Source organism: Rhamphochromis longiceps, linkage group LG11, assembly GCF_057381845.1.
Source record: "Rhamphochromis longiceps isolate RC_006_pf linkage group LG11, R_longiceps_female_GT1.1, whole genome shotgun sequence".
NCBI classification, from domain to species: Eukaryota; Metazoa; Chordata; class Actinopteri; order Cichliformes; family Cichlidae; genus Rhamphochromis; species Rhamphochromis longiceps.
The window spans coordinates 8,251,698-8,276,256 of NC_140567.1; the positions used below are offsets into that span (position 1 = coordinate 8,251,698).

At 41.7% G+C, this 24,559-nt stretch overlaps 1 protein-coding gene across 3 annotated transcripts in view; it reads right to left on the reverse strand.

The window, feature by feature from the left end:
• vps13b (vacuolar protein sorting 13 homolog B) overlaps positions 1-24,559 on the reverse strand; it is a 302,372-nt gene that overhangs the window by 161,096 nt on the left and 116,717 nt on the right. For all 3 annotated transcript variants that reach the window (XM_085422124.1, XM_085422126.1, XM_085422125.1), the window contains exons 20-22: positions 18,889-18,998; positions 16,794-16,926; positions 2,477-2,610 (exon numbers count right to left, since the gene is read on the reverse strand). In XM_085422124.1, the coding sequence (XP_085278250.1) occupies positions 2,477-2,610; positions 16,794-16,926; positions 18,889-18,998 (377 nt within the window). The remainder of the gene's footprint in view (positions 1-2,476; positions 2,611-16,793; positions 16,927-18,888; positions 18,999-24,559) is intronic.

Here is a 24,559-nt window from a genome sequence, read left to right on the forward strand (position 1 = left end):
AGTCAGACTCCAAACTCCGCCATGGCCAAGACCAAAGAGCTTTCGAAGGACACCAGGAAAAGTATTGTAGACCTGCACCAGACTGGGAAGAGTGAATCTACAATAGGCAAGCAGCTTGGTGTGAACAAATCAACTGTGGGAGCAATCATCAGAAAATGGAAGACATACAAGACCACTGATAATCTCCCTCGATCTGGGGCTCCACGCAAGATCTCATCCCGTGGGGTCAAAATGATCATGAGAACGGTGAGCAAAGATCCCAGAACCACACGGGGGGACCTGGTGAATGACCTGCAGAGAGCTGGGACCAAAGTAACAAAGGTCACCATCAGTAACACACTACAACAGCAGGGAATCAAATCCCGCAGTGCCAGACGTGTTCCGCTGCTGAAGCCAGTGCATGTCCAGGCCCGTCTGAAGTTTGCCAGAGAGCACATGGATGATACAGCAGAGGATTGGGAGAATGTCATGTGGTCAGATGAAACCAAAGTAGAACTTTTTGGTATAAACTCAACTCGTCGTGTTTGGAGGAAGAAGAATACTGAGTTGCATCCCAAGAACACCATACCTACTGTGAAGCATGGGGGTGGAAACATCATGCTATGGGGCTGTTTTTCTGCCAAGGGGACAGGACGACTGATCCGTGTTAAGGACAGAATGAATGGGGCCATGTATCGTGAGATTTTGAGCCAAAACCTCCTTCCATCAGTGAGAACTTTGAAGATGAAACGAGGCTGGGTCTTCCAACATGACAATGATCCAAAACACACCGCCCGGGCAACAAAGGAGTGGCTCCGTAAGAAGCATTTGAAAGTCCTGGAGTGGCCTAGCCAGTCTCCAGACCTCAACCCCATAGAAAATCTGTGGCGGGAGTTGAAAGTCCGTGTTGCTCGGCGACAGCCCCAAAACATCACTGCTCTCGAGAAGATCTGCATGGAGGAATGGGCCAAAATACCAGCTACTGTGTGTGCAAACCTGGTAAAGACCTATAGTAAACGTTTGACCTCTGTTATTGCCAACAAAGGTTATGTTACAAAGTATTGAGTTGTATTTTTGTTATTGACCAAATACTTATTTTCCACCCTGATTTACGAATAAATTCTTTACAAATCCTACCATGTGGATTCATGGATTTTTTTTTCACATTCTGTCTCTCACAGTTGAAGTGTACCTCTGGTGCAAATTACTGACCTCTGTCATCATTTTAGGTGGGGGAACTTGCACAATCGGTAAATGGCCTGCATTTGTAAATGGCCTGCATTTGTATAGCGCTTTTCTAGTCCATAGGACCCCAAAGCGCTTTACACTACATTCAGTCATTCACCCATTCACACACTGGCAATGGCAAGCTACATTGTAGCCACAGCTGCCCTGGGGCGCACTGACAGAGGCGAGGCTGCCGGACACAGGCGCCACCAGGCCCTCTGACCACCACCAGTAGGCAAACATGGGGTTAGTATCTTGCCCAAGGATATTTGACATACAGCCAGGATGCAGCCTGGGATCGAACCACCGACCTTCTGATTAGTGGCTGACCTGCTCTGCCACCTGAGCTACAGCCACCCGGTGGCTGACTAAATACTTTTTTGCCCCACTGTAGCTGCAATACTTGAAATTAGTTATTGTTGTTTTCTGTGGTTGGCTTAATACCCTAATAATTGATGAACAAACAAAAAGAAAACACAAGATTAAAACTTTGGACACATGTGGCCAGCATTTTCGGAGTAATACTCGCACACTGTAGTTAATCTGCCAAAACTGAGCCTAACATATTACTGAACTGAAAGATATCCATATGTACCATGCAGTAATGTACCCCGCATGATTACTATGCGCAGGGAAGCCCATATGTGCACACACCATGATGTCCAGCTCTTGCATCAAGAGGAGGCCTGCTAGAGAGTTGTCAGCACTTCCTGATGTGCTTCAGATGGGGTTGGTTGTGATGTGGTCTCTACTAACTAGTCCAGTCAAGATGCAGCGAACAGACAATCGATGAGAGCATTTAACTTCCCAGTTAGACACTTAGACAGACAGGAACATCCAAGACAGCCAGCAGGCCAAACGGAAACTCGGCTTGCCACAATGGGACATGAGACACTGTATATGCATCTGTATGTAAAAGAGGGTAATCAGTTAACAACTAACAGAAGTCCCTGGATGCCATATGGCTTCACAACAGAGAGCACAAAGCTGGGCTGGGATGAGCTAAATTTTAATATATTATACCATAGAAATAGGAGAGAAATAGGTGGTCAGGGAAAAGCATTGCTGGTCCCAGAAGGCGTACAAACTTTTATCCGGGTATGCGTTCGTACGCTTGATCCTTTGGAATGTGAAGACCAAACGTAACACTGAGTGACTAAAAAACTGTAAATAATCTTAATGGACAAGATCAATGAACTTTCATCCAAGCTCAGTGGAGTAGTAGAAATGTCTTATATACCTGTTCCAGTACATAAAGACAGTTTGGTACCTGCAGAGTGAGCCGTTTAACAGCATCCCAGGCGTGGGCGATGAGCTCCTTCATTTGTTCCTCTGAGGTCGTCCATGACTCCGCAGCTGTGGTGTCAGGCATCACCCTCATTGGGATGGACAGTGGATGTGATTCTGGGAAAGAAAAAAGTGATAGGCATGACATTGTAATGAAGCTTTTAAACAATCAGCGCCATCATTTCTCATAGTGTGTACTTGTACTGCTGATAGACTTGCTGAAACATTTAGCTGACTCCTGAAGGAACCGCTACCACAGAAGTGAAGCGGCACCTTGTAAAGTCTTAAATAAAAACTGGGTTTTATTTATTAACATGAGAAAAATTTGCCCTGCATTTATCCTTTATTTCACTCTCTTCATAATTCACTGTTATTTTCATTTACTGTAAAGTATCATGTTATATGATGTTTAACTGACACTTCATTGAGATGATGTAATGTTGGCACTCAGGTTTCTTGTCTCCTACAGCAGGAGAGGGAACTATGAAACCGAGAGAATACGCACGCACGCACACACACACGGGGACACACACACACCCACACACACACACACGAGAACACACGCACACAAACTTCTAGACATGACATGTTCTGGTGTGCCTGCTGTGGTCCAGACGAGGGCTGATTGTCTGTACTGACACTCATGGCAACAGTCAAGCACAAAAATCACACAGTAATAAGCATATTCAATTATCCATTCTACTAACTATATGAACTAAAGCACACCTTCACTGGAAGAGAACCAGTTATCGATAAGAAGACGACAGGAAGCTTGAGACAGAGTGTGAGAAATATACATAGATACGGTGAACGAGACAAAGGCACGAGGGCATTCTAGCAGGTTAACCCGAGGTCTGTGGATGTTAAAGCCATCAGGGCGTCAGAGGTTAGGGAAGGGGGGTGGGGGGTCTCTCTAAAGACACATTAAGACATATTCCATGATTTAAAGGTCTGCCTTGCTCAGCAGCCCTATCCCACAGTTTTCAAGAAACAGCAGTGATGTCACAGCTGTACAGTGTGCCCTCAGACATCATGTTCCCAGATATCTCCAAATGCGTTGGCATGGCAATAACAGCATGTTGGTGGGGAAAATGACAAAAAAGGTGGTTAACTAACCATTGACCCACATACCTTGATCCACTTTTTGTTGGTCAAGGTATGTGTGCATATCACTGGGAGACTTGGGCCACAGGTATATGGATGCTGTGTGTGTGTGTGTGTGTGTGTGTGTGTGTGTGTGTGTGTGTGTGTGTGTGTGTGTGTGTGTGTGTGTGTGCTCGAGCACATGTGCACAAGTGGAAGAGAACAAAACTGATAATGGGTCTGGACTCTTGAACAGTATTTTCTCACACTCAGGCTGCCTCTGGCACTTGGGGACTATGAAATGGTCCCCAGTCAGTGTTGCACTTGACATTATTTTTACATTTGGCAATTTCCAGTCTACCTTCCTCACTCTTATTCGTCAGTTTTTTTTCTATCCTTGTAATGCTTCCAGTGTTGTCCTACTAGATGCCCACAAAGTGAAAGATGGCAAAAATTGACTTTGACAGGTCAGATTGTGTTTCATGGGCTGACTTTTCATTGAGTAATATGAATAGAGTGCTGCATAAACTGCTGTGATATCATTGAGTTGTCAATAGAGTTTTATTGTGAAGGGCTGTGCATACGTTGGAGTTTTCCTGTTACATGGCATTAGAAAAGTATCTCATACTTTGCAGGGGATCGATGTAGACAAGACAGGGGTGTGTAGCTACCACTGTAAGTCATGCAGCTGTCTAGACTAAGGAGACATTACCCTAAGAACTGGGCTTTCCCTGTCTATGTACATGTATGTGTGCAAGTTTCTTCCAATTTTGGTTAGTGCCCTGGTTATCTCACGGTATACATCCTATACTATCTAAACAACATTTTACCACATTAGAAAATACAATAAAAGCATATACCACAAACACAAGCACATATAAACACACACAATCTTGACAAACATAAAAACCGTACACTGAAATAGAACCCATAAAGAGCTCACACCCTCACGAATCATCACTCATGAAATGTTAAAGTAAATACAGGCCACCCTTCTGAGCTCCAAAAACAGAAACTCATACACAGTTGTACCATCTCCTTCCAATTTACAAAAATAAGAGAAAGTTACTTGAGGGTGGAGCGGACTTTGCATGACAAGTAGGGCTGCCACAAACGATTATTTTGATAGTCGACTAGTCACCGATTATTTTTGCGATTAGCCGACTAATCAGATCATCATCCATTAGACGTAAAACTACAGCTTATTGCACCAGCAGCATCTGCTCTTATATAACTATCATTAGCTTACAGCTTTAAGTGTTTAAGGTCTATGCTAACTAAAAATAAAGACAAGATGATAGTTTATTAAATTTTAATGAAATTTGCAGATTGTTTCGGTGAAGTTTAATAAACTCCTTGCTATCTAGAATATAACAGGACACCGGAGTATATTCTGGAGCATCTCACACTTCTGATAATCAGCTGTCTGCTTGACGTTTATTCAGCTGTGTAAAAACTATAACTTGAATCTCAGACAAACTGATTTACTCAGGAACAAATAAAATACTAAAAAAAAAGCCAAACAATAACATTTTAAGTTATCTAAGTGACTCATATATATTTAACCTGAGTAGCGAAAGACAGCGGTGGGTTTGAAAACGATTTGCGGGGAGTCCGGTGTTCTCACAGCGCTAGTGAGCCTAGCCCCCGGCTCGCTAACGAGCTAGCGGGTAACAGACATCTCCGAAAACGTCGGAGCGCTTTTGAAAATATGTGGTGTCCTGATAAACTGAGCAGATATTTGAAGTTTACACAGCTACATTCTCGCCTGAAAATATGTTAAACGTTTATTTTGTGACCCAGAAAGAATAATAAGAGTAACATTAAAACTAACTAGCTGCCGCCATTGTTGGAAACTGCGCTGGGCCGCGCTATGAATTCTGGGACACAGCTGCTTCTTCTTCTTCTTCTTCGGGGTTTAACGGTAGCTGACATCCTTGTACATGCAATGCTGCCATCTTCTGTTTCAGTCCGTTATTACACTCTTAAATCCTGCCACTTATTCCTGCGTCTTTTGTGATCGTACAAAGTTTCAAACGACGCGTCGACTATTAAATCAGTCGTCGACGATTTTGATAGTCGACGTAATCGTGACTAGTCGACAAATCGTGGCAGCCCTAATGACAAGAAACTGAGGACTAGCTAACTGTAAGCATGTCTGCAGAGGAGCTTATGAGACAATGAAACACAGCATGCAAGATAAACCTGCATAATTAATTCCATAATGCACGCACACACACGCACACACACACACGCACACACACGCACACACACACACTGTATGTCACTACAGATTCCAAAAATCTGTGAATAAAGGCAGCCATGAGCATCATCTGGACTCTTCTGACCTAAATCGATAATACTCAAAAATATTATTCTGAGTCATTGTTCTCAACGAGCCCATCATTTCTTAAAATTATTCCTTTTTTGGCAAAGAGACTGTCCTAATCCTTGCTAACTTTGCCGTGAGAAAGCCCGATGAATGAGTGGATTTCTGATCATCTATTTTTGAAAGCCTTTTTTTTTGTCGTTTTTACTTTGGGGGTAGGCCAGACAGTGAATGTTCTTCCCCAGAGTGAGTCTGTTAGCCCAATCAGAAAGTGTGCTGAAGTGCAGCATAGGCAGTAACAATGGATGAAGCCTTGTGCTTGGTTTTAAATACCATTCCAGGTCTCTGTTTGTTAATCCTAGGGTCATTATTTGGAATGAAACTGCCATATCTTGTTATAGTGACTTGGCGCCTGCCATTCCTGCAGGGAGGGGATTGAGAGGGAGCGAGAGAAAGAGAGAGAGAGAGAGAGCGGCAAGCCTAAATTCAAATGAAGGAGAAACATGACAGGAGAGCCCAAACCTCTTAAACCTGCCCAGGCCTAACAAGTCCTAGGAGTCCCTTTAAAGTGGGGTTATTCCCCCTGCCTCGTGCCATCTCAGCCATGTCCTCATTTTCACCCTCTCTTAGGCCATTAGGCTAATATGTTATTGGCCATACTCTGGCCATACACCCTCTCTCTTACCTTCTCTCCTTTGTTTCATTCTCTCTCCAACCACTCCCTCTTGTCTCTCTCTCTCAACTGGTTTGTGGAGCTGCCAGTCCAGTCCCTTATAAACATTCTAGTGTTCTGATGGTGGTTATTCATCCTCTTTAACAGCTCTGTTAAATCTCACAGCAAATGGAAGGCGACTGTCTTTGCAGCCCACGGCTGCAGTGTCAAATGCTCGGAGAAAAAAAGAAAAGACCAGAACCCCGTTACAGTACTTTGACTTCAGGGCGAGAAACAAATCAGCGTTGCCTCACATCACGATGCAGGTCGCAACACTGCCACGGCACAGTAACGTAGCTGTAAAATGTGTGAGGGTGTGTGGTGTGGTGAGTGTAAATCGCACATCATTCAAACGTGCGATTCGCAGTCGCAACTGAACGCGTGTTTAAATGCACACAAAGGCACTGGCACACCCACAGTCACACAGAAACACTAACATCATATCAGTGCCAGTGAACTTTCCACTACACATTTAACAGACTTCACAACAACAAAGGCGCAAAGCATCCATATCTTTCCCGGGTGGTTGAGTAACTCAACCATAAAAACAGCCTCATTGCGGGATCCCGGCATTTCCTCATGCCGCCTGCTATCTTTCTGGTATGTTCCCTATTACAAATGGTTTACAGTGAGTTGAAGTGTTGTATATTCTGCTACAGCTGCGTGCAGAGGCAGCAATAGGGCTCTTTAATAAACCTGCCCGCCTATTTGTTTTGGATGCAAGTCAGTGTTTATTTAAATATTTACGTGACTCCATTTGTTACAGCATTATTGAAAAAGCGCTGCTGTGGCCAGGCTCACTTGAAGGGGTAAGGAATGTGTAAGTGGTGGCAAGAAGACACAAAAAAATCACCCTTTTATTTCTACACATACTCCTCTAACGCTACAAACTGCATGGTTGCGCTTTCTTCCAGATGTGCTTTAAGAAGACCTCTAACAGGAGGAAAGCTCAGTCAGACTCTGATGCCTCTGGCAACATGTAAAGCAAGAAGAGAATAACAAATTTCGCTACATAAGTGATAATGACACAGTAATGCAAACCAATTTTCACTTTATTCGGTAAAAAGAGCTGAAGACTTGTGCCAGACCGACCATGATAAAAGCACATAAAGAATTGCAACAGCACATGTTCTCTCGGTGACATCAGGAACCCTTGAAACATCTCATGTAAAAAGCAAAACAACCCATCTCAGCTCAGTGCCCAACCTCCTCCCATTCCTCTCTCATCCTCTGTCACTAAACCCCCTCTAGCCCCTCAACTAATCCACACTACATCTGATGAAACACAGCTCAACCCCAACTTCCCTCTTCGCTCCTCTCACTTCAACCTCAGGTCCCACGGCCAACATCCACAGTGCATAATACCCTTATCATTCATGAAAGCAGCAAAGGGATACATAAGGACACATATATTCCCCACAGACCATTCTGTCTGTCATGGAAGCTGGCGAGAGGCTTGTATGGGCTCATCAGTGTGTGGAGGCAAAAGACGTTCCAGAGTCCCCTCAAGACTTCGACCATTCTTCTAAGAGAGGTGGGGGTTTCTATCTCATTATTCCTCCTCCTCCTTGTTTTCTTTCCCCACTCCAACCATCATTACCTTGATAAATTATTGACTTTACGAGAAAAATTAAACTATATAAATAACTCCACAATGAAAATATTATCCCCTTCTGAAAAGCAAACAGCAGCCAATAAAAACCCGCCTGACTTCCATCAGGCTACTTGGGCTTGGATTATAGTAATGTATGACTGCGTAGTTCTGCCTGAAGTCTTCGCATCAGTTTCCTCTAGCTCTTATAGATTTGTGTATGCATGTGTATATTAGTTTCTCTCTAAAATATATTCATATACGTCTTTCCATAATATATATTTCTAAGCCATTTGTCCAAACCTCCCTTTTTGTCGATGCTCTACGGTTGAGATCACAGAAAAGCCATCAGTGCTAGAATGTTTTTGTGAGCAGCACAACCCTGACCATAACCTGATATTTGTCCTACCTTGCAGATTAACAGCAAGTGCAAATGTTTCCATTTTGTCTCTTTTTTTGTCCTTCCAGTAAACAAGAAAATTACATTTAATCCCATCATGCAGACCACAAGCAGACAGGAACAAAGACAACAGTTCTCATTCCAACCTTTAGGAAGCACAGCCAGATAGGAAAGGTTTCTCAGCAAATGAAGTATGTTCTCAGAGTGCCAACAGCTAATTTTAGGATTGAAGCAAAAAAAAAAAAAAAAAAAAAAAAAAAAAAAAAGCCGGTGAGATCATTACTCTGGTAGATGTTAGAGAACAATAAGAAGCTCGGGACTTGGGAGGCTCATGATCAGAAACACGGTGCTGCTGCCAACAAGAACATTCATTAGGGACAAATAAAGAAAATACTTAGAGGCTAGTTTTATGTGAACCAATTTGTGGTGTAATTGTGCGGGCAGACAGAAATCGACCTCAAACTGTGGAGAAATGACTTGTTTTCAAAATCGTCTTTCCGCGGCCTTTCTTGTCGGCTAATCGCACAAAAACAACTGTTAACACTTCTGTGATGATGTTACTAAGCAACATTCAAACAAACCTGTGATGTGAATTGACCAGAATATTTTGTTGGGCCATATAATGTAACCAGTAACAAAATGAAACAAAAAAACAAAAAACGTGCTGACTGACAGAAAAGCCAACCATATAACTGTAAAAAACAAAACAACAACAACAAACAGACAGCCATTCATAAAGTTAACCTAGTTTAAAGTTTCATCGTATAAAGAGATTTTGAGACGATGTGATTTTCTTTCACCGAGACACAGGCTTTAAATCCAAGTCTCTGTCATCCACCAGAAAGTGGCTTCAGTCCAACTGAGCCTGAACTGGTTGTGAAAGTCAGCGGTGTCTTATAACACGTGCCCTGTATATTTAACATGTGTAATGACCAAAACCAGAGAGGAAGAGAGAACGGTTGAAATATTGTGTTGCCAGATAGAGCTGAGTGCCTATGGGTTATGAGTTTCAAGCCGGGCAGCCCCGGTCCCAGTATGATATCACCTTGCCCTCAGTGCTTCGGGGGAAATGATCTGCAGAGAACTGGTTCTGTGTGTCTCTGTACATTTGCCTACACATTAACAGGCACCTTCCAAAAGCCGGCAGGAAAGTCCCCCTTGATTACTATGAAACTGTAGCTAGGCTCAGTGTGGTAACAAAACAACATAACACTCTCTTTAAATCATAAAAGTGCCAGGCATGCATTCAAATAACCAATTGGAAGCAGGGACATCTAGCTAGTACAATTGTTCTGAGGAGGCTTTGAACTGCTAAAAGCTCTAAAAATGATTTTCTTTTAGTGGATTATGATTTATTCTTTTTAATTCCCTAAGGTGATTTTGTGGGAAAATCAATAGCTCCAGTGGAAAACTATGATAATCAATAGGCACAGACATAGACTCCACTTGCCAATTTATGATCAGGCGGAACAAAACAAGGCTCCATCTCAGTATTCCATATATCCAGCACTCTGGGTCATTTAATCCTGTGATAATATTTCAATCTAGCACACTTTTGAGATGCAAGCTATTAGCTTATATGTTCAAAATGACCACTTGAACGCAAGGTTAGCACACACACCGTGGGCTTTCTAAGGTCTCAGAGAGGCAGCCCAGCAGGGGTCGGGAAGCACAATTTCACAGAAAATCTTCTTTGCATTACATTTGCAGCTTCTACAGATGCTTTCTGGAAACGAATCATCTTGTTTTTCCCACTGTGTTTCAATAAGGTGTAAAACAGCAGCATCGAGGAACCTGGAGCTCAAGACTCGAGGGAAACCTGAAAGAAGTACCCAGGATTTAGCAGTACACATAAGATTCAAACACTCCCACTCGGAAAAAAACCTCACCCATCTTTCCTCTGTTTACCTAAACAAATGACCCTGAGTCCCCTGAGAAAATATATGCCAGCAACTAAATTGGACCTTGTCACATAGTCAGACATTTACTTGGAATCAGGTTGAAACAAGGACATTTGAACAATCAAGTAAAATGGCAAATGATAATTTAGTAAAAAGATGGAATTAAATGTCTGTCTGTTGTTTAAAAAATAAAATAAAAAAAAGGGCGGGGGGATAACTTGGACCATTTCAATTCATTTCTTCTAAACGCTATTTCTCAGCACATTTATTAATTTGCCTGAAATCCTTGCTCTGTCGTAACTGATGAAATTAAGTTCAATCAATATCAATCAACAACAGTCATTTCTCTACAACTATATTCGAATCAGCTCTATCCTTCAGCAAATCATTATGGCTTATTGAGTCAATCCAAGCTAAACAGCTGGACTGGATGTCGTGGGGTAAACACGCAGCAATTACAAATACATTCTGAAAGAAAAAAAAAATGCATCGCAACATTCAATAAGGCTGAATGGCTTTAGACATGAAATGCATCATGCTGACACGGAAAAGAAGACAGTTTTATGTCCAGCTTAAAGTCAACTTGGTATAAACACCGCACGCAAACATGCTAAACTAATAGGACTGAAGGAATAACCATGAACAGTGATTGTTTGTTTGTTTCTTTGCCTAAAAAACAAACAAATGTGAGAGCTAGACCAGAGGGAGCTGCTTAAATATCCCGGTCCTTCTTAGTGCTCTCCATGCATGGTAAAACAATTCATAAATCATCTTTAGAGAACCAAATTCCAACCACAACATGCTAGATGTCGACAGCTCTGATGGGGAAGAAGCCCTGGTAAGAAAGCTTTACGCAGAAAAATACAAACTACGGTTCATTTAGTTCAGCTGTGTACAGTTACAGGGTTAACGCACGTCAGTTCTATTTTGGGGTGGATTTTAACTAATGTCCCAACAAACAGGACTTTCCACAAGATTTCAGCATTAAAAAAACATTAGTCTAAGCAGGACTAAATATCAGTGCAGATCTGTTTACAGATCAGGTATCTGCAGCAGGTATTTACCCCATGATCATCAGCCAAGGAATATTAGAAATTAACATTTCATTTATCAGCCCCCAAATGAATCCCAGGAACAACTAATCAAGAGAAACGAGGCAGAACACAGTCTTAGTTTATGAACCTATGTGCATCAAGTTTCACCACAATCCAACAGGATGTCAGGAGTTCACATCTGTCTTTACGCGGCCATGGCGTCCAGTCATTTTTTTTCTACATACACAGAAACAAAACTGTAAAATGTGGAAAGAAGGCATTATTGTGTAACTAGGTACAAGTGGAACTGGAGTCGTGGGATGAAATCAGCAGAGTACCTGCTGTGCTGTAAGTCTCCAGTGCTGAGCTGTGGTCTATTAAGATCTTATAACCGTAGGGAAGCGTATTAATTCACCATGATTGAAACCACAAGGGCGAAATGACTCGGCCATTTTCTTCTTCTGATTGGTTGCGGAAACAATTTGTAACTTTTCATTACATCTTCTCCTGTAACACCACAGCAATTTCCAGAAAAGATGCTATTCATTTGCTTACAAGCTCCACTCCAGCGTGGAGAACTGGAGCGGGGGCACCGAGGGGTACATTTTAATAAAATGCAGTATGAGCACCTGGTTACTAATGTCTTGTTTTCACTTCACAAGAGAAATATTTGGATAGGAAAGAGCATGAGTCTAAAAAGTATATGTTTGAATAACTAATGGAGCCCAACAATTAGATGCCATATACAAATGTTGTGTGTCTAACAGTAAACACACCCACATGCAGAATTTGTGGCCAGATTTCCAATCCACTTAACATTTCATAACAACCAAAATACTACGTGTGAAAGCATCAGCGTGTGAGTGTTGTCAGTTCTAAAATCTGGTCTTTTATCGACTATTTTCAAAAACCTGATGGTGGACGGTAGGGCTGAACGATATATCGCATTTGCGATAATATCGCGACATGATCAAGTGCAATTTTCTAACCGCAAAGGCTGCGATTATACTGCGATTATATTATACAATTCATGGGCTGCATCCTCCTGAGGCCGCATTTGTAGACCGATTACGTCACAGCGACGCGCCGAAGGCTGTCCAAATTACTACCATATCCCAGAATTCATAGCGCGGCCCAGCCAAACTCCAGTTTCCAGCAATGGCGGCCGCTACTAAGTTTTAAAATTACTCATACTAATCTTTCTGGGTCACAAAATAAACTTTTAACATATTTTCAGGCGAGAAAGTAGTTGTGTAAACATCAAATATCTGCTCGGTTTATCAAGATATCCCATATTTGCAAAAGTGCTTCGACGTTTTCAGAGGCGTCTGCTACCCACCAGCTCGACAGCTAGCCGGGAGCTCGAGGGTTACTGATGCGGCCGAGAACGGCACAACTCCCGGCACATCATTTTCAGATCACCGCGGACTTTCGCTGCTCGGGTTAAACGTAATATATAAGTCACTTAGACAACCTAAAAATGTTATTGTTGGGCTTTTTTCAGTGTTTTGTTTGTTCGTGAGTAAATCGGTTTGGCTGAGATTAAAGTTATTAGATTAGATAAAATAAAACTTTATTAATCCCCCGGGTGGGTTCCTCCTTGGTTTTCACACAGCTGACTAAACGTCAAACAGAAAACTTATTAAACAGAAGTATGAGACAGTCGAGAATTTACACCAGTGTCTGGTTATATTTTAGATAGCAAGAAGCAGACGGCCGAGTTTATTAAACTCCACCGAGACAGCGGTGACGCTAATCAGAACTAGCCTTCTGATTCAGAAGGCTAGACCGTCCAATTTCACGCCTTTAAACTTTAAAGGCGTGTTTGTGTGTGTGTTTATACAATTGCTATTATGTTTGCACTTTATGTGTAATGTTACTGACTGCAGAGATCAGTAAGATGTGTGTATTTTTTATTTATTAGTTTTATTTATTTAATATTATTTTTTAATTGAATGACTGTCTAGTAGTTCACAGATGTCGAAAAACTGAGTGTGGTAAAGCCACTGATTTTGTTTATGTATATTTCTGCAATCTGCACATTGTACTGACTTTCATTTTAATGTTTACACCAGGGTTCCTTGTCAGCACTTTATGCTCAGATGTTTGTAAGCTAAAAATAAACTATTGTGTATGTTCAAATATACTGTTGTGATTGAAGAAGTTAAATAAAAATGTCAGTCATCAATTCATGCATCACCTCATGTCATCATAACAGAGGTCTGTCTTCCAGGAAAGAACAGTTTAAAATTAATGTAATATAGTATTGGCCATACTATATGATGTATTGCTTGTCTTTGTTTAATAATACAGAAGACAAAGACCTTAAAAAATAATCGCATATCGCATCGCAATCGCAATATTGGGGCAAAAAATCGCAATTAGATTATTTTCCATAATCGTTCAGCCCTAGTGGACGGGATGTCAAAAACAAGACAGAAAAGATGAACAAAGGAAAAACAATTACAAAAAAGAGAAAAAAACAGAAATAAAGTCACCCGGTGAAAAATAACTTCACAGACAGAAAAACAAAAACTTAGATAGAAAGAGAGAGGACCAGTCAAAGAGACAGAAAACACACTGACGGACAGTTTACTCCAGTCAGCGAGTGTTGCTGACAAACTACAGTCTGATGTTACTTAGTATGGAGTGTTGGAGCCAAGCTGATTATTTACTGACAATCCTCTAATGAGACAATATACTTTTGGAATGTGAGTAAGCAAAGATGCTTCTTTATGGAAAAGCCATTAGTCTAGTTTGCAAAAAACATGGACCAGAGGGGAAATCAGGAGGAAACGGCGGCATGACCTTTCAGCTGTGAGCTCTTTAAACAAGCTAGGAGACAAACCTCATGGCCTTTGTTTAAACTCTGAAATGTCAAAGGAGCATTTTTTTCTATCTAAACACTTGACATGGGAGAAAGTTATACACATCCAAAGCTTTTTGCAGCTACAGAGATGACTTCACCCAAAACAGAGACTTATCACTCCTGCTGGGAAAACGTTTCCCAGGGACTTAAAAAAAGAAAGAAAGAAAGAAAGAAAGAAAAACGTTGAACGACCTGCTTATTTCCCCTGACTCATCACTGTGATGCTTTAGTAGAAAATCTTACAGTGTTTAAAGGAGCCTAAACACAGTGAGAGTCAACAAAGTACAGACTATAAAGAGTTTTTCATATTAATTAGGACGGACGGACGGACAGATAGATATTAGGGGTGCAACAATACTCATATTGATATTGAACCGTTCGATACAGTGCTTTCGGTTCGGTACGCATATGTATCGAACAATACAAATTTTTTTATTTCTTTTATCAACTTTTCTTCTGACGATGCTGTCTGTGTTGAGCGATCAGTGGATCTGCGTTCGACTGATCCGCCTAGGCTGCACTGTCGAGTGCAGATCCACTGAACGCAGCGCAAGCTAGCAAGACAGAAGCTAAGCTCGTTGCAACATGGCAACTGCCTCAACGCTACCCGAAATTGAACCTCCCCCACCCTCATTCAGATCTGGTCTTTGGAACTGTCTTGGTTTTCATGTGAAGTATGACCCTGATGGTAAGCGCGTCATGGACAAAAGTAAAACAGTATGTCGGATGTGCCACGCAAAGCTCAATTGGTGGGAACTACTGCATTAGCGCAGTTAGCTCGTTAACGTGTTGACGCCGTCCAGCACCACGCATGGGGCAATCCGCGGTAACTTTGCCGCGTTATGGCGTTAACGTCATTTCAGATTAACGCTGACAGCACTAGTGGGAACACAATGAATATGACTGCACATTTACGCCGACATCATCCTAGTGCAAAGACAAGTGGAAGCAGACAAAAACAACAAGCACGCATGCTACAAACTTTACCCGAGTCATTAGCACATGATTCTCCTTATGGGGACCTGATATGTTTAATATGCTGCTGAGAATATAGCCCAGAAGAAGCATATAGTATAGCTTTTATTTTGGAAAGAGACATTTCTCTGTAATAAACTCTCTTTTCCAAAGATGAGGGATTTCTCGATCAGATTTATTTATTTTTTATTATTTTGTTGTTTCAGCAACATTAAATTTAAAAACTGTTCTTTTGAGTTAAAAAATATATTTAGAATTTTAATAAATGACGAATTAAAAAAGCCTGAACATTTTTTTGTATCGAAAAAAATATCGAACCGTGACACCAAAGTATCGAACCGAACCGTGAATTTTGTGTATCGTTGCACCCCAGATAGATAGATAGATAGATAGATAGTTAGATAGTTAGATAGTTAGTTAGTTACTGGGGTGGCACACTAAAAACAGAATTTCCAGTTTTATTATGCTGTTGTTAAATATGTGTTACTTGAAAAATGACAAAAAAGAAAAAGAAAATTATTATATCCCTAGTTAATTTCCTGCTATTAAGGTTGATATTACTGAAAATAGGTACATATGAAAACCAAATAAAATATTAAAATCAATAATAATATGTTTAGTTCATGTTTCAACTCATTGTAGGGTGTCTTCCTCTGTCTTGTGCTCATGTTAATATAAAATTATTTAAAAAATGATAAAAAACACCACTTGTTCTATAATAAACCCAGTAGGCATTTTCAAGAAAAGATTCATATTCCTTTCTGTCTGTCCCATCTATGCATCTTTTACCAAAAGTTTCAGAGGTACCTGCTTAGGACAACAGCTTTATGGATAATGGAAGAATCATGCACACACACACACACACACACACACTCACTCCTTGTGTGTGTGTGTGTGTGTGTGTGTGTGTGTGTGTGTGTAGACTTAAGGCATTCATTTGTGTGTACTGACAAATCCATGTACTCTGCAGACTTATGTATGTGCAGCAAATATGTTTTTTTCTGAAAAGGGGGTCCTGGAAAGTGGAAAACTGGCATAGAGGGAGGCTACACATAGCCAAGCCACTCATCTCTTCTGGGCATGAAGAGCCACAGTAGTACTACCAGAAGAGAAAAACAGAGGATGACATGTCTGGAGATGTGGTGTCCTGAGAAACGGGTTCACTCAGGTGTCAGCACATTGTAGCATGTTATGTAACAACATCGCAGCTTAAATTCAGTACATACAAACAACATTACTACTATTAATATACCAATGAGAAACAGCTAAATTAAAACACTGAATTTAGTGACATGTGGCATAGCCTGTTTCCGTTACGTGCATGACTTAAAATCATGTATGATATGCATTTGCCAGTGCAATCATTCATTATATAAAAAAGCACATACTAGAATTGGTAAACCTACCTGTCACAGTCTTAGTTTTGACTGGGCTGCTGGCATAGTCTGAGGCCTGATTGGAAGATTGTTTGACCAGTGGTGTGCTCCCTACTGACACCTCGTCCTCTCTCCTCTTGGCCAAAGGAACTGCACCAGGATTCTGCAAGGACATCAAAGCATGAGCACCTTATACGGCCATGGACAGGAAAATGCTGCGAATGTAAAGTACAAAGTTATTCACTTCTTGAAGGGAACAATTGAGACTGAGATTTAGTCAGATCTCAAGATCTCTGTTAATCAGGAGAAACAATAAATAATGCAACTAAAGACAGAGATACAGGCAGAGAGAGAAAAAGAAAAATGCAGTGGAACACAAAACCGGACTCCAAGACCAACAAGGACTAGTGACAGCTCCCTGCTTTTTTTAAGCAGTCTCCCATGCAGGCCAAACACACACGCTCACACACTGCTGTCAGTGAGATGACTGAAAGACAGAGGAGTGGAAGGTTGTTCTGAAATAAGGAAACCCCATTAGCATCGGCCAGCAATACCAGTCGGCTATGATGCAGCTGCACAAGGCCTCAGGCCAAACACGTACTGCAGCCTGTGTAAACATGCACGCACGCACGCACGCACGCACGCACGCACGCACACACACACAGAGCTGCTTTTCATTCCATATCTCTTCACTGTGTCTCAAAGACACCCCCCATGCGCCTCCTCCACTGTTAATGCTAATCATTTCTTCAATACTCTCATTTGTCCTCTCATCAGCCTTACTTCCACTTTGGCTTTCTCTATGAAGTCAAAAGTTCTACTCGCACACCTGTCACACAAAATGAACTTCCTTCTCTCTTTGTCCATAACTCAAAATGCCCCCCTGCTAGTCCTGATTTCCTTATTTTCCAGCATTTCCTGTCATCTCGACCCAAACCAGTCAGTGTCCTTTCCACTGCCCTTCACATGCTGTTGACTGGCCTTCAGATACAGGCCTTGTCTAATCCAGCAAGGCCTTGAGAAGTGGCCCTGACAGGCAGCTGAGGTAGACATTCACAGAAACACACACACACTGGCTGCAGCATGTCTACATAGACACACACCAGCCCATGTTGTGTATCCTTCACATTGGCTGTAGTTCAACTCATAACATGTGTTTACCCCCTTACAGTAACAACCTCTAGCACAGGGAGCCGGTGCAGTTAACTCCTGCTCTTTGTTGAATACAGACATACATCTTTCAAAAACTGCAAGGGGCATAAAACAGAGCAACTCAATGGGGGGAAAAATAGCATAATATATTCATTGACAATATATATTTATGTGGCTTTATGGGGTGAAGCTGTGCTATATCCCAGGCAATCACACCAAGAATGTCTATAAGTGTGCATGAAATGTGTGCACAGAACATTCAATGTCCATAACCATCACTACGACCCCTGTCAAATAAACAGAGAGAGACTGGATGGAAGACAGGGAGCAGAACACATGGAAAAAGGTAGCTGGGAAAGAGAAGGCAAGTCTGAAGGAGGAAGAACTACAGACTTCAGTTCACTTCAGTCGATTAACTAAACTAAGTGTGTGAGTGCCAGCAGTTTACAAATGCACATTACAAATGCCTGTATAAAGGTGGAGCTCCTTATGAGGATGGTAGTTTACTTACTTACTTTGGTTACAGTGACTGTAATCTGTGCAGAACTCAGATTACAATGGCACCAACTATGTATTTGTCCACCAAATGGACATAGAAATAACATTTCAAGATAAAGTAGAGCTACAAGTGGTGTTTGTAGCTGTTCACATTTTTGAGTAACAACCCCAATAATGCTCAGATTATGGCAGACAGATTCTATATCCTCTCCTGCCCAAGAATACCTCGGGATCCAACTCAAGGAGTTCCAAAACATTGCTGCTCTAATTATTTTATTATATCTTACTTAACTTTTATTTATACAGGTAGTCCAATTAAGATTCAATGTCTCATTTACAACAGAGACCTGTGTTTCCCAGCATTACTAGGCTGTGATCTTGTTGTGACTTCAGATAAGCAGCAGAAAATAGATGGCTAAACTGACATTAGGCCTGGAAGAGAAACTGACAGCCTGTCTGAGAAGAGATCAGGTACCTGTTGCTGTTGTCTGCTGCTCGCTCTGTGAGGTTGATACAAAAGCCATGTGCAGAAGATTGGGTCCACATTGATAGCTATTCCCTGGACACTGACCAGCAGGACTGCACCTGGAAAAAACACATACAGAATCAGAGTTTTAGTAATATAACACAGAAGACAAAGAAAATCAAACCAATGATAAATTGCTATGTTCCAAAAAAAATAAAATAAATGACAGCAAAGTATATCGTCTACATCTGTTTGCTTTTACAAAATGAAATCTGCTGGAGACCAGTTGTTTGACAGCACTCAAGCCATTTTTTGAAGATGTTTGACTTCAGCAATCAATATGACCTAGTCAACAGAATCCAGACTAATGTGGAGACTATGCGAACATGGACAAAGTTCTGATACTGCAAACTTCTGCAAAGTAAAAGGAATACTGATGTGCAATCAGTGTAAGAAAATATAATCAGCAAGGTAAAGTGGCTTGAAGTGAATCTTCTCACATTGAGTGTCAGGTTCCTCCACTGATGTACATAATACAGTCCAAATGAACTGCTGGTGGGTATCGAGCCCGCTTGCTGGAGTGCAGCGAGGAGGACAGTTTGTTTCAATTGCGCTGTTCAAAGTGGTATCAAGCTAAGCCAAGAATAACATTTTCTTTTGATAAATTTCTATGAAACTCAAGACTTTCTCTGGGTTTTGGTTTACTCTTAAATAATAATCTTTACCAACAATAAGCGGACCCTGAGGTAATGCATTAGGATCCTATCAATAATGATTCCCATGCCGGCAGGATTAGCATAAGGTCTCTGGCGTGCCGTGAAACGTCCCAGCATGACGATGGGAGGATGTTTCAGCTCTAGAAGGACTTTCAGCAGTTTAAGAGAGCTTTGGACAAGACCCGAGTCTTCTGTTTCAGGCCCTGAGGCAAGGTTGCGTGTTTGTGAGTGTGTGTGTGTGTGTGTATGTTTATATTTCACCTCCAACAAAGCTTGATTACCTGCTGCTTTGCCTAACATTTTAGTGTCTCCAAAGCATGAACAAAGCTGAATTAGAACCACCCATTCCCCAGCATTTGTGTGCTCACACACACACACACACACACACACACACACACACACACACACACACACACACACACACACACACACACACACACACACACACGGACACATTTTTGTTACACTAACTTTGCAGCTTGGCAGAAACAACTCCCTCTTCCATTATTCCTGTGAACAATACAAATAAAACTGTTCTAATTTGCTGCACTTTTACAACATTTAGTGATTTATAGCCTGTGAACTTGTGTATGTGTGCGTGTGTTTGCAGTGCAAAGTAAAAGTGCATGAGAGCAATGTGAAATGTCTTTGTGTTCATACTGTCAAATATGTGGCCGTGTGTGTATGCAAGGTGTGAAAGCTTTAAAACGTACATCCACAATATAGTATTTTATAGTGTATGCACAAGTCAATACTAGGCTTTGTGTGTATAATTATTATTCACTGGGTGCAATTTTATTCCTCAACCATGATTTATTACTAGTATACAATCCTTTCTGGGCAAAGGGGAAACATTCTCCTTGGATAAAGTCAAACTGACTCAGAGTTCTTCCTCTATTGCTTCATCTATGCATCCATCTTCCATCAACTCCATCCCAGTGTTTTCACTGTTTCCTCACCCACCTCTCTCCCCCTCCTGATGAGGAATCATAACCTCAGTCCTGTGGCTTGAACTTCTATACCACACTGTGGCTTCTTAATAGGCTCTGGCTGTGGCTGTAGTTCTGGGGCCCAACTTCAAGTGGTTTTGCTGCAGCTCAGAACAGCATGAGCTGTATAGGACCCAGAAGGCTGGGAGCGAGATGAATAGTGAAGATGTACTTAAGACCCTAAATCATGGTCTATAAGATGGACTAGCACATTTAGCTGAAATCATTCATGACTGCATACGTCATCTAACACAGCAAATTAATTATGTTTGTAACATTAAAAGGATAAATTTAAAAAAAGACTGCACCCATAGATTCATTTTAAAGCGATCACTTGACACAACTGAATTTTCATAAAAATGCCTGTGAGCCAGAGGAACCAGGATTTCACCCAATGCCAGATTCAGTAGAAAAAGCAGAAATAAACACAAATAAGTTTTCATTACTTATCAGATGAACTCAGTTGTCAGCTCCAGTTTTCCAGTTTGGCTGCTTAAATACCTGCTGTGAATTCCACAGCGTTTTCAGTGTTACGTCAGCAGCTGTAATCTTACTGTGGCTGTGCGTGATGTCTGCTTGGCATCTGTTCAGGACAGCCATGACCATGTCCATACATCACAGCACCACTCAAAAACCTCTCTTTTTAAGACTAACAGAGCAAACAATACTTCCCCCCCACCTGCTAGTTTGATGGTGACACAGAAGTAAAATATGTGTTGACCTTGCTGCTGAGGCTTTGAAGACCAAGGCTTTACAATACACACGGTGTTCTTGTTTCATCATTGTGTTGACATAACTACCAGAGAGTGGCACCTTCTTTGAAGCATGCAGGACCATGAAACGGCCCGGGGTGCTTAGAGGGTGACCTCGGCAGCAGGCTAACTGTTGTTTTTCTCCACTCTAACAGGGTGGCATAAGGGTAATTACAAAAAGTGATGACAATGATTACAAAGGTGTTTTTCTTACTTCCCAAATGAATCTTCAAGAAAACACCTCAAAACTCCTCAGTGGCCTAGATTCTGAAAATACATACAACCGCAAAATGTACACGCAGACGTCTGTGAAGACACACTTACCTTGACTAAACCACAGTGGGCCTATTAATGTCAAAAGTGTTTTTTTTCTTCAGTGGCTTAAGACCAGTTGAGTTAAAAGTCAGCATAAGGTTGTTGGTGTTGTCTTACTGCTGCCTAGCATCAGGCCTCACACAGCCTGAAGCTACATTTAAGTAGCCCTGACTGAGAGAAGGCCTTTAATGTTTAAGCCCCATCTATGTTCTTGTCAGTCTGTATTTATGGATCTAAAATCCCACTAAACCTTCAGCCACGCATTTTTACATCTTCATAGTTTTTTTTTTTTAATCAGTCCACATAGTTTATACATTGACTTCTCTGAATATAAAATCTGCTTTTGTTCAGTCACTGCAACCATGAAATTTAATCAACAGGGAGTGGTTAGGTCAGTGCAAGTTCAAAACCAAGTCCCACAATGGAGACCAAAGCCCTGATTGGGGGTTGCAGAGGGCACAGCCTCTCAACTACAGGGCAATGACCCCCAACATCAGAGTAACAGACAGGCAAGGTGGGAGGTGCTCTCCAATCACCACCCCAGGTAGACAGTGGGGGGAGGATTCATGTCTCAGCCAGCTAATCGCCCCCTCAGAATCACTTCATTGTTGGACGGGAGGCAGTGCAGGGACCCTGCGTCCAGCTTCTCCAACAGAAAATAAATAAATATAGCCCAGCCCGCATCAGCCAGATGACTTCTGACAGGTTTGGTTAATTTCGAAGCCAAGTAGCAAAACAAAACATTACGCCAGCGTGCGGGGCCTACACTGCCTTTAATTGCTTTTCCGATGAGCTCATGACTCGAAGGTGTCCTGGAGTGAGCCGTGCAGTCCGACAGGTGTTCTACTGGTGTGTGTGTCAGAGAGAGAGAAAAAGAGAGTTGGAGCTGCTGACACCAATGAAAAGGGACTCAGCTGTGTGTGGGTGGGTGCAAGGAACACTGTTTGCAACATGTGATTGTGTGTGCCTCCTTATGAACACAAGTGTTTCTGTTTGGATCCATTTCAAACGAGCTGTCCAACAGTGAACATCCCCTGTAACCACACACTATTTAGCTCTCTCACACACACGGACTTTTCTGCAGTTCCCCTGCTGAGCTCCGACCCAGCAGCCCAGGGCAATGCCGCCACAGGAGCCCAGGGGCTCAGGAAGGACACAGGCAAGTTTGACTGGAAACAGACCCTGCTCTACGGAAAGCCTGCTCTCACTCTGCGCCAATTCAGCCCGGGACTGGAAGGTGGTATATACAGTATGTGCGTGTGCGTGCGTGCTTTTAATAGAATATATAAGGCTACAACCCTAAGTGGCCCAATTGCAGTAGCTTGTAGCTGACAGGCTAGACCCACCTCGTAAAGGTTGACTATAGCTGTGGGTACAGTAACGGTAATAGGGAGGAAGAAACTTGTAAAGTGACTAAGCCAGCAAGAAAATCAGGAGAAGTCAGAAAGAAAAAGGTGAACAGAGGCAGAAATAAGTCTTAAAAATGAACTAAAAGAAAGACGCACATTCAAAGGAATCAAAAGACAGAAAAAGGGAGACTGAATAGATACTGAGATGCAGAACATCAGCAGAATAATGAAAACGTGTAGGTGATAAAAGAGTAAAATGTAAAGAAGCTAGTTTCCTAATCTTTATGATAAGTGAGTGTCTCAGTGAGAGTCGGTCAGTGTGCCTACTCGTTATTCAGTATGATTTATGGAATCACTGAAGTGCGTCTCCATACAAGCAAAGTTCTGTAAACTGGATGTAAGATATACATATAAGTCAGGATAAGAAGTAAAAAGTTTATGTACAAAACTACTGATTCGCTATAGAATTGAAAACTCTAATATGCAGACATTTATAAAATGCATATGTGTCTCTCAACAAGTACGTGAATAATCATGCAGTCATGTAGTGAGTACAGGGCTCATTCAGAGAGAGAGGTCAATCCCCGTTCCCACCAGAGGCTCCTTCTATCCCATCCACTGTGTTTTGGTGAGTCATTGTTTTTAGTTATAAACCCAACATTTCTCAGGCCAGCTGGTTTGTTCCAGAAAACGGAGCATGCTGTAGCTCTGTTGTCAGGACACTTCTGGGTGGTGCCTCAGTCAACAGTAGCACACTGTCCCTGTGCATGCATGTGTATGCTTCAGTGTTAACATGCATACATTTTATTTGCATCTAGACACAAAAGAGTAATTTCTAATTGTTCTTCAGAGTCAGGAGGATCTGAAGCAAATAAAGGTGCATTTCAACAAGTGAACGCAAGTGCATGTAAACTGTGATCAAGGCCACCACTCGTTTTTTTTATCTACAATTTAGAAAGATCTTCTGTTGGGTGCCTTAAATATAAAACAGACCACACAGTAAACAGCTGACATTTGCACATCTATAGGGCATGTTGTAGATCAGCATGATATGGTGTAGAGGTCAGATGAGGGGGTTGAAGCAAGAGAAAAACAGCAGCTCTGTAAAGCTCCAGATGTTGATAAGAAGCTCTATAGTCATACATTTCCCACTTCTACTCGACTCCTAGCCTTCATAAATCCACTTCAATGTGTTGAAAAGACAACCAGACACAGCACAATTGGTGCCTATATCACTAGTGAAACCTAACCAGCCCTGATTTGGAGTATTCCAGCTGTTGTCTCTTTTCCTGGTCTCTCTCACCAATAGAAAATACTTATAGTCACGACCAAATGTGACCTGGCCCTTGTCAGCAAGATAGCTAGCTTTCTTAATGAGAGACAAAACAGACTTGGTCCTGATTGCATTAATGTATCATTACCATATCCATCATGGACATACAGTGCACTGTGTGAACTCTAAATGAGCCCCAGTATAATGTAAGGGGAACAGGAGAGACACTTCTGAGCTCATTAAAATAAACAGACTTCTGCTTCTGCTGCTGCTTTCCCACAGAAAG